Genomic DNA, 13,432 nt, shown 5'->3' on the forward strand with positions numbered 1-13,432 from the left:
CCCTCGACCTATCATGCCAAGTAAATTATGCATAGAATCTTGGCAAACCCCCATCCCCTTTAGTGGGTTTCGTTTCGTTAGTTAATTGGTGGAGTGGTAGAAAGCCCTCCGCCCTCCACCTTTCACATCTTTAATAAAGAGATGCTTTAGGGTAGGAATAACAGAACAGGTTTCTCAGCCACCGAGGAAAGTAAAACCCTGTCCACATTTATAGAAAGCAATGCAATAACTAAGTTATATTTACATGACCGACAACAACAACAAAATTAACTTAAGCTTGCAGAATATGAAGCACCCACAAGCTCAAGCAGGTCCACCACCAATGTCGAGTATAAAAACTTGTCGATCTCATCTTCACGCCCTCAAAGGCTACTTCAATCTTTTTGGTTCTTCTCAACCTCAACCACAAATTTCTTTTCCCCTTTGGCCCCCCTTTCAGGTCAATACCTTTATTCTTCTATATCTTGTAATAATAGGACACTTGAGTTATTAATCAAATTAATCAATTCAGGCCGCTGGAAATGTGACGATTAGACTTTAGAAGTAATGAAATAATATGAGCCACACATTTTTTTCAAACTCAATTAAAAGGAAATTTTACATCAGTTAAGACATAGTCAGATGAGTAGCTACCAGAAAACTTAAAATATTAAATGACCAAAAATCAACTAACTATATGGGAAAAAAAACTAATAAATGCTGGGGAACCTGAAACGTTTTAAAATTAATTAGTGATGTCAGAAAGTGGAGTGGGAGAAGACATAGAAAAGCTTTTATTTAATCACTAAAATAATTGATGATTCCATATATTAAGATATTTATGAGCGGCCTAATTTGCGCCAATAATGGACTAGACAATGCACGTCTTTCTTGACTAGACAATATGTAGCTATGACAATAGGTGAAACCTGACTCAGGAAACATCAACTTTGTCACTCCACAAATACATTTGGAACAACTTCATACTTCACTGCTATTCAGACAATAGGTACAATACTCGTAGTGATCGGTACCGTACTGGTACTGGGCAGTAGGTACGAATTTTAAGGTAAAATAAATGTTATAAACTTTCTATGATTGAAACTCACCTAAAATACTTTAATTAATTAACTTGGTCTTGTTATTTAAAGTCAATCAACTTGGTCTTGTTAATATGTACTACTTTACTGCCGTTGACAAATTTGACACAAAACACAGCCATAGTTTACTGCAGGTTATTGGTGCATTACTTCTAACAAAAGGAAGATTTATCAAATCTAAAAAAGATGTGAGATTTATCAAAATGCTACATTAAAGAATAAGATAATATGAAAAAGAAAGCAGAAAAAAGGTATTTAACAATTTGTACATTTATTAAACATTTGACAAGTTGCACTAGAGCATGTGTCAAACAGAAAGGCATAAAAACACAGTGATGCTGATGAACATGGAAATTCAAGTTTGAAAGGAGAAAAAAAACCAAAAAAACAATAAAATGAAAAAGTGTGAGCTCTGCAATTCTTTAGCAAAGATGTATTGTGAATCAGATCAAGCCATCTTGTGCTGGGATTGTGATTCCAGAGTACATGGTGCCAATTTCCTCGTTGCTAAACATTCACGAACCCTTCTTTGTCACCTCTGTCAATCTCCTACGCCCTGGAATGGCTCCGGACCAAAGCTTGGCCCCACCGTCTCCGTTTGCGAAAATTGTGTCAGCAGAAATACTTGTACAGATGAGATAAACAACGAAGAAACACACCACGAAGAAAATGATGACGATGAGGACGACGACGATGATGAGGAAGATGACAGTAGTGAAGACGATGGTGGAGATAGCAGCGGTGACGAAGAAAATCAAGTGGTTCCATGGACATCTGGGCCACCAGTTTCCAGTTCTTCAACAAGCGAAGAATGTTCCACCAGGTTTGGAAAAGAAAATGGTTCTCAATCAAGAACAGTACATCCATTGAAGCGCATGAGTGAGACGGAAGATCCCTTTTATCCAGTAAGCTAACCCTTTTTTGAAACTCTGTTTTGAAGCAGAATCATCCAGCTTGCTCATATTCTCCACAACATCATGAATTTTGTGAAATAAATCAGCTTATTTAGTTGCCTTTTATTTCATCCAAAGCACCAGAAATAACAACACTAGTGCTTGATGTCTGCAAAATGACAAAAAAGCTGCTTCAAGATGAATCGAGGTGTGCTGTCCAAAGCAATTTTTTCTCTATCACTGGCTTGTATTTAATTAAACCAGATACTTATGTGTTTTTACCCTTTTATTCTTGTTCAATAATCAGCTAATTAGTTTTTACCTTCAAGCTGAAATCATCCTTACCAATGTACAGCTAATAAACTTTGTTCCTTTAATTTATTTTGCTCCGACATTCAAAGATATGCCAGAAAAAGAACAATAGGTAATTTTGATTATGTATCAACCTCTCAACCTAGGATCAGATATTATAAGAATCAAACAAACGGATAAATAGCAAAATTTTATGAGGCGAATGGTATTATATATAAAATTATCAGATTTTGCCAAACCTGGATTAGAGGAGGTAGTTTTCTTAGTAGGATTGAATTTTCCTCTTTTATTAAAAAAATTAATATTTGTATATTAAATTAAAGGATTATTTTTTTTTAATTTTATCAGTTTTTATTGTTAAAAATTAATCTCTATATTTGTGTATGTGACATGTTATGTGCTACTTACTTTTTTATTACTCTATCAGCTATGTCAATTTTTAGCAACAGACATGAATAAAACTTTTAAAAGATGAACAATTAACTTTTTAATTTAATGTGTAATAATTAATTTATTATTATTTTAAATAAAATATAAAATATAATTTAACATCTAATATAAACATTTCTATGATATTTTGCGAATTTAGTTGTTTAAGAAGATAGCACCACATCTCCATAACGACAACATTTTCATTATTATTATTTTTTTTTCATTTTCCGACACATTTCGATGGAATCAATTCAGATATAATGCTGCAAATTATGACAACCCAATTACCCTTTAATTATTGGTATCCCAATGCTTTCAAATTACAATATTTGAAGTACCTAATAAGAATTTACTCATAAATAATATGTTCTAATAATTATAACATAATATTTACAGAATATGTAAACCTCAATATGAATTGCAACTTGTGTTTTAATTGTTTGACAAATAAGATCCAAAATTTCATTTTTCTTGTTCAGTTCACAAAGACAAAACCGTTGAAAAACAAAGGTGGTATTGAATGTGCATGCGCCACAAGTTTTTGGCTGCTCTCCTGTTTTAAGTTGTTTCCTTGCTAAGAATTTGTGCACACACACACTCCCATTCTTTCAAGCTACATTCCCTTTCGTTTTCATTTTTATATCTTGTTCGAGAGTTTTAGACCGCACACGTTCGGCCGGCTTCTTATGGCCCTAATCCTTTGGTAAATGAGTTTTTGGTAGCATAGGAAAATACACTCTAGGCAAGTTGAATTAAGGTTTGTTAATTAATTAATTATATTTTGCTATAAATTCAATCTTAAGCAATATCTTGGGATTCAATAATAAGACAGCTTTGCATCAAATCCACCATCTTTTTCACTATTATATTATTGGATACTGCTTAAGTTAAAATATTAATATTCTAATATACCGACCATCACATCGGATTTTGCAGATGCCAACCGTCCAGGAGATTGATTAAGAACCAAAAGTACCAGACAAATTATAACATTAATTATTTACCCCAAATTTAATGGATTTTAACAGTATTAAAAACTTTGCTTAATAAGCAATTTATTTAATTATTCCTCATGGCCTTGTAACACAATTGACCAATCACTTAGTCCTTTGATTAATTTCATGTTCAGAATCTGATAGTGTATTAATGTTAAATTATAAGTATGATTAAAAGAGTAAATTAAAACTAAGGCTTGAGTTTTGAAGAATGAAGGAAATGCCCGACAACTCCGCATGCCTACAGTAAAATAGTCATGTTCCAGGTTGCTTAATTAATAGTCTTAATTAAAAAATTACGACAACTTCCATTATTCATTATTGAAAAATAAATACTGAAAAAAAAAACAAAGGGGCAATACGTACGTGTCATATTTTATATATTTTTTCGTATAGTTCGTATGAATATAAATATTATATAAACTGCCCAATAAATAATTATACACATTCATTATGCTGAGAAAATGTTTTACATGTCCCACCATAAATTTATATACTAATAAGGTTTTATATAAAGAACAATGAAACAAAGGGCCAAAAGTTGGATTCTTTTCTCTGATCTCTCTTTGGAGAAACAGAAAATTTCTATGCTGAATCAAATTTATCATTTTCTATCGTTATGAAATATTGTAACAACATTAAGTATCATAATATAAAATCTAAATATTTGCAATCATTTTTAAATGTTGTTTGTTAAATATAAATTTTAGGGTACTAATAACAACGAAAAATTTGATTGTTGTGAATTTTAAATTTTATATATTATGATAAAATAAGATTTTATACTATTATAAACGACTTAATTTCAACATTGTCATTACATATTACTGAAACCTTTGTAATAATATTTAAAGTTATTGTTGAATTTAATTTTATGATTATTAACTCCAGTGACAAAATTTGTCATTACAATTTTTTTTACTTTATATGCAATGATTATGTGTACTTATAATAATTGATTATATTTATATAAAATAAAGAGAGGGGACAAATAAGTACAAAATTTATCAATGTGTTAGTATACCTTAGTATACCTATTCAAGAGTTAAATTATCTATTCAGATCGAAAGTCCATTCGAAATTTGGAAGGGTTTGGGCAAATATATTAGGCCCGAAAATAGGTTTAGGCAAAATATAAGTCTATTTAAAATATGATTTGGACTTGGGCTTGAACATTCAAGACCTGATCCCGCCATGTTTTAAAAGTTTGTAATACTTTATATTATGTTATTTTCATATATTATGTAATTTATAACACATCAAAATAAATATATAATACTACTATAATGTAAACATTAAAAAATGCTAAGATGACTATATAAAAAATTTTAATAAATAAAAAATATATAAAATTATTAAATATGTAATGACTCGATTTTTAATTGTGTCAAAAAATACGATTTCAGAACCTCGTTTCCATAAACCGAGTATGTAAGGATGAAATATAAAGATTAATGAAGTTATTAAGAAAAGATATAGAAGATTGGTTAAGAAATTTAACCGAGAAAATAGTTAATTAAAACCTAGGGACTAAATTGTAAAAGTCCAATCGCTAATAAGTTTTAATTTAGAAAAGGTTTGAAGGCCTAGATAACAATTATCTAAAGAACCAAAATAGTTAATTAACTAATTTTAAGTGGTAGATAGTGGAATGTCATGATGTTAGCCATTAAGTTTAGTTAATTATAATTAAATATTAAAAATAAATTTAATTAATGATTGTAATCATAATTAATTAAATTAATCAATCCTTAATCAAAGTATAAATATCACCTAGTGGAAGATGAAAACATTACCATTTTTCTCATCTTCCTTGTCATCCTCCATTGAAGAAAAAGAAAGAAGAATACCTTCAAACATTCAGCCATTAATCAAGTAAGGTCCTCAAGTCATTTTTCTTTGATTTTTATAGATTTTTCTTTTATCATGAGAGCTTAAATTAGCTAGCCTATGTATCAATTTGTTCAATTGTTAAGTTTTTAGCAAGTTTTCATTAGAGAGAAATTGATGATTTTGAGCTTAATTTGAAGAAAATGATAGTTAATATGCTTCGATGGTGATAAGGACTAAATTAGAAAGTAAATCGAACTTGTTAGATAACTTTGTGACATTAAGGACTAAACTGAACAAATTGAAAAATGTCATGAGATTATGTTATAGATGAAAATTATAGGGTCCCTGATGAAAGAGTGTGAAGTTAGATTTCGATCCAATGTTAGACATTGAAAAATATGTGTATCCCGAGTATAGGTATTGTCACACCCTCATTTGTTGGTACTATTCGAAAGACTGTGCTAGCGAAGACCGCCTAAGTCGCGAGATTTAAATAGGTTAATGTTACTAAAATTTGTGGAAAAGTGTTTCGTTGAACTTCATCGAGTCTGTAATGTAACACCCTCATCTGACTCGTTCGTCAGATCCAGGTGCAGGCATCACAATAGAACCGGGTTATTGTACATACTAAGATCTTGTTACATTAAAACATACTATGTTACCTATTTATAAAACTCACAACTGAGTCTAAATTTTTATACAAAGTTTACTGTCCGAACAACAGACTCTGAGGAATCTAAATAAATACAACAAAATCGCCCCATTAGTGAAATTCTCAAAGGTAACCCTTCTTATGTGCATGACTCGCTTCTAACGATACTTCCTTCATTTCACAAGATCTGACTTGGTCCCTCTTTGAGTTCCACTTCTCGGAGATCCTACAAACATGGATCAAACTTTTGTAAGTTCAAATGAACTTAGTGAATTTCCATATTTCCCATAAATAGACCTTATCTTTCACGGGTTTAATTAAATAAAAATATATGTGACCGAAATCCCTGTTTGTTTGGGAAATTTCTTTCAAACCTGTCATAGCAAACTTCATCCTATTTTCAACCCTATCCACTAGCGGATAAATAGCAAACCGATTTCTACATGTCTTGTAACACCCCGTACCCGAGACCGTTTCCGGAGTCGAACACGAGGTATTTACGGACTTATTTCATTGTAAAACACAGTTCATTTAAAATTTCCAGACAAGCTGGCTAACTGCGTCACTGTCACCTTAAAAATCATATCTCGAGTTCCAAAACTTGAAAACCAGTTTCGTAAATTTTTCCTGAAACTAGATTCATATGTCCATCTAAAATTTTTTTCTAGAATTTTTGGTCGGGCCAATTAGTACAGTTTATTAGTTAAAGTCTCCCCTGTTACAGGGTTCAACTACTCTGACCTTCATGCATTACGACTTAGATATCTTCCTATACAGGGCTTCAATACTTATTCCGTTTGTTTCTAACAAAACTAGACTCAAAAAGGAATCTATACATATGTGGCATGACTTCTAATTATCTCTGGTTAATTTATAGTGAATTTCCAAAGTCAGATCAGGGGATCCAGAAATCGCTCTGGCCCTGTTCCATGAAAACTTAAATATCTCTTAAAATACGACTCATATGATCGTTTCGTTTATTCCATATGAAAGTAGATTCATCAAGGTTCGATTACATAATTTATTCACTATTTAATTTCATTCCTACTATTTTTAGTGATTTTTCAAATTCACATCACTACTGCTGTCAACATTGCCTTTAAGGTAGACTTTACCTATTACATAGTTTCCATGATTCAACTAGCCCTTCAGCATATATATAGTGCAAAATATGATCATGATTAACCATTCCAATGGCCAATCATTGCCAAACATATCCACACCTCTCAATAACCATATACATACAAAATGATTATAACACTATGCTCAAAATATATAAGCCATTTTCGCATGGCTATCCAAATATATACAACGCCAAAGTACTTGACTAATAACACAAGGGTAGTCCTATACATGCCATTTTCAGAGTTCAACCAAACGTGTACCAAAAGGGCTTTGATAGTGTGGACGACTTCGACTTGAAATTTACTTAAGTTGATATCTTTGATAAATCGGATAATCGTGGCATTGTGTTATTTTGAAATCAAGTATCATTTTAAAAACACGTCCTAAGTCTAGCCCATTTATTATCAACCAGTTTAAAGTTATTAAAAATTAAATAATCCTAGAAAAGAAGAAAATAAAGTTAAAAATGGCCTTATTACAACCCAAAAATAAATAATAAATAAGGTAAACTTAAGAAAACCAGTCACTTATTCAAAAGCCCAAAAACGATCACCGGGGCCACTCTGAATCCCCTCCAGCTCCAAGTCAAATCAAGGCCCACTTGCAAGGTTAAAGAAAGGGGGTGAGTTTGGAAACTCAATGTGCAACAAGCCTCTTCTAGAGCCCAAAACAATATCAGCCTGCTGGGCCTAAGCCCAAATCCAATCTCAACATATATTGGGCCGAAGCCTTTTCATTTACCATATTGCATAACACTGGGCCGAAGCCTTTTCATGTTTCATATTACTGGGCCAAAGCCTTTACTGTAAATAGTATGGCCCATAGGCCCATTTCACTATCACATGTAATGCCAATGAAAGAATGCAAGCCCATTTGGGGAGACTACTCGACCCACCATCCGCTACTCTCCACCCGTACCAACAAAGCTCTCCACATGGGGAATAACTCAACCCACCCAGCCAAAACTCTCCACTGGCAGCATAGCTGCTTTATCATATAACTGGAGGCCTAGCCTCTTTTAATAACTAGGGCAAAAGCCCTTTTCGGTAAACTGGGGAATAAGCCCTTTTCGGTAAACTGGGGCATAAGCTCTTTTGCACTTCCTTCATCCATATAAAAACCAAACCCAATGCATTTATGAACACATCATGTGCATATCGTTTATATCATGTGCATATCGTACATATCATGTGCATATCATGTGCATATCATATCAATCATGTATATCAAAATCCCATGTATCAAATTTATAATTAAACCCTAGGGGTATAATGGTCATTTTTACCTAGGGGCAAAACAGTCATTTTCATACTATAAAGGTAATTTCATAATTTTACCAAATATTAGGGTTTTCCATGTTCATTAACAGTTACTAACAATTCATGTGTTTAAACAACGATTCTGGCCCATTTTTAGCGAAACCGAGTTATTGGGCCTAAAACCTCTAATGGCCCTACATAGCCGATTTAGTCATCTAGGCCCGTTTAGCCTATATTCCATAATGGTTTTACCAGTATTAATGTGCAATTTAACAGGATTTTATTTCCTACCAAATTTACCCAAATGGTCCCGTAAGCCCATTAGGCCCGATTTTAGCCCCTTGAGGCCCAACTTACCGTGATGAAAAAAATCGTGCTCTTACCTTTTTCAACGTTCCCGATCATCAACTTAGAGAATCTAACTAACCAATGACTGTTCGCTTGCTCACATGTCCTCGAAATGCCAGAATTTTGGCATTTCGGCTTTTTGGCATTTATCAATTTAAGTTATGAAAGAAGGTTCGTTACACACTTGATTTGCGATATTCTTCAACGAGATCTCCTACACAATTTCTTCTATAATCAACCGCTTATAGATCAGCTCACAATAATTAAACCAAAATGAGAACCATCTATTATCAACACTTACACATTCGGCCACCATCCATAATGGCCTTAGAATCCATACCTTTGCCGAAGTTGGTGACTAGATTTAGTCACTCCGATGATTCGAGCTAATCCAAGTCGACACTCTGCCTTGTTGCTCCTTCACTATACAAACCATAAAAAGATCAAAAGAAGAACCCAATAAGGCCTACACCCACATTCGGCCACCTCCCTAAACTATAGGGGTTTCGGCTTTTGTCATCAGTTACTATTAAAATCACTGTAGAGTACGAACACTTACCACAGTCTCTCTTCTTGAATCCATTTAAGCCTAGAAGATAAGGGAATTGACCACCAAAGAGTGAAAAGAAAAAGAGGGTTGCTGGTCAACACAGAATCGGCACCACTTAGCTTCACAGATTTTGGCTTTTGCGGTATTTCGGCAGAAGTGGAGGTAGGGGAAAGAAACAATAGATGAATGGAGGGAAGTAGTGGGCTGGTTTGGAAGAAGGAAAAGGAAGAAAAGATGAAAAGAAGGGTGGTAGATTCGGCTAGGGAAGAAGAAAGAAGAAAGAAGAAAAAAGAAGACTAATCCTATGGTTACAAAGAAGAAAACGGCACAACAAGTACCCAAGTGCCGAAAATCCCTAACTAAAATCCCTCTGCCGAAATCCCCTCTCTAATCCCCTCAAATCGGCTAACTCTATCCCCCTCTCAAATCCCTAAAATCGCTCCCCTTATCCCTCCTTAATCCATGCATTTGACTGTTTCAAACTCTCTCCCACAGAGTTTCATTCAACTACAACTTCTGCATGCTCAAAGCATAAAAATTAGTATCATATTTGCCATCACAGGGAATCGATCCAAGGTCTTCCCCAAACCACTTACACGCCACCTTTATAGCTCCCTAGTGGCCTCACTTAGCCACTTTACTAGAGGCTCTTTTGTGATACATTTTACCTACAAATTTTAATAAGACCACCTATCCAAGGCCCCTAACTTCTTAAGTCCAAAATTCAAAAATTTGTATCGGGTTTTGGCCAACACATGGGCCTTCCATAAGCCCATTTACATACTCAAATTATGAATTTCACAACCAAATACCAAATTTTAAAAACTTTACCAAAATATCGAGAATCAAGAAAAAACCCGAAAATCAGGATGTTACAACTCTACCCTCCTTAAAGAAATTTCGGCGTCGAAATTTACCTGATCCAAACAGTTGAGGGTATTGTTGACGCATTGCTTCCTCGGTTTCCCAAGTAGCTTTTTCCTTTCCATGGTTTCTCCAAAGTACCTTCACTAATGGAGCTGACTTCCTTCTCAGCACCTTGACGTCGCGATCAAGTATTTGCACAAGTTCTTCTTCAAAGGTCAAATCCTGTAACACCCCTATCCCGTAACCGTCGCCGGAATAGGTAAGGGGCATTACCGGACTTGTAACTCATGTCAGAACAGTAAAATTTTAAACTTTTTCTTGAAATAAAGATCATTCATTTAAATAAGTACTAAGCACAGCTAGAGATAAAATTTAAACTTCACTAAGTAAACATTCAAAAGATGCCATTTTCGCATGGCTTATATACATTAACCAAAAATATTCTTCCGCCACTAGTCTATTCTATACATGCCATAAAATAGTTCTAAACATAACAGTAACAAGCAGTGGATAGTGATAGTGTGACTAGTTGCTGACGATCCCCGAGCCTGTAGCTTCGCAATAAGATCTATAAAACAAAGGAAACAGAGTAAACGGAGTAAGCATTACAATGCTTAGTAAATTTTAAGCAGTGTCAACAGATAACAATCAAATTATAACATAGTTGTTCGTATTTTTATTTCACTCTTCCTTCGAGCATACCATCCCTTTACCGAATGTGCACATCTCATCATATACAATAGGCAGATAAACTTTCACATAAAAGTGAGCTCATGTGACATAGATATATCGTATGATTTCACATAACCTCTCACACTGATCCGATGTCACATAATCATAGGAATAGTCTCATAGATTGCTCTCGTATGCATCACATAACTACCTTATGATTTAGTGCAAATCAAGCTCACATATAAACTTGGAGTACATACCTGTTTAACCTTTCGCATTGAATATATTTATAAGCAATTCTTATTACGAAGTCTTATGGCTTTAACCTCTACTCGGATTATCGGTGAGACCTTTAGCTCAGACGAAATCTCCACACGAAGTTATCGGGTCTTACCCGGACAAAATCTCCACACGTAGTCATCGGGTCTTACCTGGACATAATCTCCACACGTAGTCATCGGGTCTTACCCGGACCTAATCTCCACACATAGTCATCGGGTCTTTAGAGCTCGGATATAGTACGACACGAAGCTTACAGACATTAATCAGTGATAATATTCTCGCATAAAGCCTGCGGGGTTTTAACCCGGATATAGTACTGACACAAATGCCCTTCGGGACTTATCACATTTATACACTTTCACATCCATCACGTTGGCCACTCGGCCCTGTCACATATATACACTTTCACATTTATCACATCGGCCATTAGGCCTTATCACATATATACACTTTCACATTCATCACATCGGCTATTAGGCCTTATCACATGTGACAGCCCAAAGTTGACCCTAGTCGGGAAGTGGTTTCGGGACCGCTAAATCGAGTCACCGGAATGTTTGAATGTGATACTTATTGTCTAAAATATGTAATTATGAATGTGTGAAAATTTCAAGCTTCAATTTGGTTGATTTTATGTGAATTTAGTCAATAGGACTTATGAGAGAAAATTCTAAAATGTGATAGGTCAATGTGTGAGGACCTATTAGTACATGTGGACAAAGGGGGGACTTGCATGTCAAATTCCCCCTACTAGTAGTGGCCGGCCATGACAAGCATGGTAGACCAAGTTTGATGGCCAAGACATGTCATAGACATGTTTTGTTGGTGCATCATGGGTGGAAAAAAATAAAATAATAGGCATGGAAATTAAATAATGAAAAGGAGTATGATGAATAGACAAAAAAAAAAGTGTGTAGTTGATTCTTTCCCCCCATTGCCGTGAGCTAAAGAAAAGAAAGGAGAGAATTTTTGTTCATCCTTTTCTCATCTTCATGCTTGCCGAAATTAGAAAGAAAAACAAAGAAAAATTTTCTCATCCTTTGGTTCATCCTTGGCCAAAAATTTTAAGGAGGAAAGAAGAAGAAAGGTGAAGAGATTCGGCCATGCATGTAGCTAGGCTAAGGTATGTTTGATGATGTTCCATGAGATGCATGCATGTTTTAGTTGTTAGCTTGAGTTCTACTTAGCCCATGGTCTAAATCTTGCTATGTGATGGAATTGGCACTTGACCATGGATGCATCATTCTTGGTTGGTGTTTGATGTTGTGGTGATGAGGCATGAGGATGAGTTAAGATTCGGCCTAGGTGGAGGTTGTGTTAGTGCCATTGCATGCAAAATATGAAGCTTGTTAATGATGCATGTGATGATGGCTTGATGATTCTTGAACCTCCTTTTTAGCATTTTTGTGTGAGCACATATGTGCATTGGTTGCTAAATGGAGAAGAATCGGCTAGCAAGATGTGTGCTAAGGCCGAATGTAACTTTGCATGTTGATGAGCAATGCATGTGTTAAATCGATGAAAAGGGGGAGGATGCTTTACTAGTGTGTATATGTGTGTATTAAGTGTTGAAATCGACCCCAAAAATAGACATGCATATTCGGCCAAGGGGAAAGAAATTAGCTAATATGTTGTGTTGATGCATGATTTTTGCATATATGAGACTTTAATGTCTAATGTATAAATATGGGCTAAGTGCCTTGTGTTCATCTTTTTGATGCCTAAATGATGAAATCAATTTATTTGTTTGATTAAGCTCAAGAGCAAAGGGGAAATAAAACCGATAAAGGGAAGGAAAAAGTGGTTGAATAGCTAGCGGAATCGTTCGACAACACCCGAGGTAAGTTCTTGAGTAAGAGAGCTTAAATTACGATGTGATTAAATCATGCTCTATGTGTGGCTATTGAGCCGAATGTGCAAGGATGGTATGTGCCTTGTGTTTGAGTTTTGCTAATGAAAAGAAATATGAATGTGCCATGAATTATTGTTAGATGTACATGATTAATTGAATGCTGTCCGGGCTAAGTCCCGAAGGCTTTGTGCTAAGTGAATATATCCGGACTAAGATCCGAAGGCATTTGTGCGAGATACAAATTCCGGGTTAAGCCCCGAAGGCCTTTGTGCGAGATACTA

The 13,432-nt window shown here is 34.7% G+C and overlaps 1 protein-coding gene across 1 annotated transcript; it reads left to right on the forward strand.

The window, feature by feature from the left end:
* Window positions 1-1,301: 1,301 nt before the first annotated feature.
* LOC107959975 (zinc finger protein CONSTANS-LIKE 4) lies at window positions 1,302-2,351 on the forward strand. Its single transcript, XM_016896166.2, has one exon. It carries the CDS (start codon window positions 1,475-1,477, stop codon window positions 1,991-1,993), a length of 519 nt encoding a protein of 172 aa, XP_016751655.1. The 5' UTR covers window positions 1,302-1,474; the 3' UTR covers window positions 1,994-2,351.
* Window positions 2,352-13,432: the final 11,081 nt, after the last annotated feature.

The sequence above is a fragment of the Gossypium hirsutum genome, chromosome A06, assembly GCF_007990345.1.
Source record: "Gossypium hirsutum isolate 1008001.06 chromosome A06, Gossypium_hirsutum_v2.1, whole genome shotgun sequence".
NCBI classification, from domain to species: domain Eukaryota; kingdom Viridiplantae; phylum Streptophyta; class Magnoliopsida; order Malvales; family Malvaceae; genus Gossypium; species Gossypium hirsutum.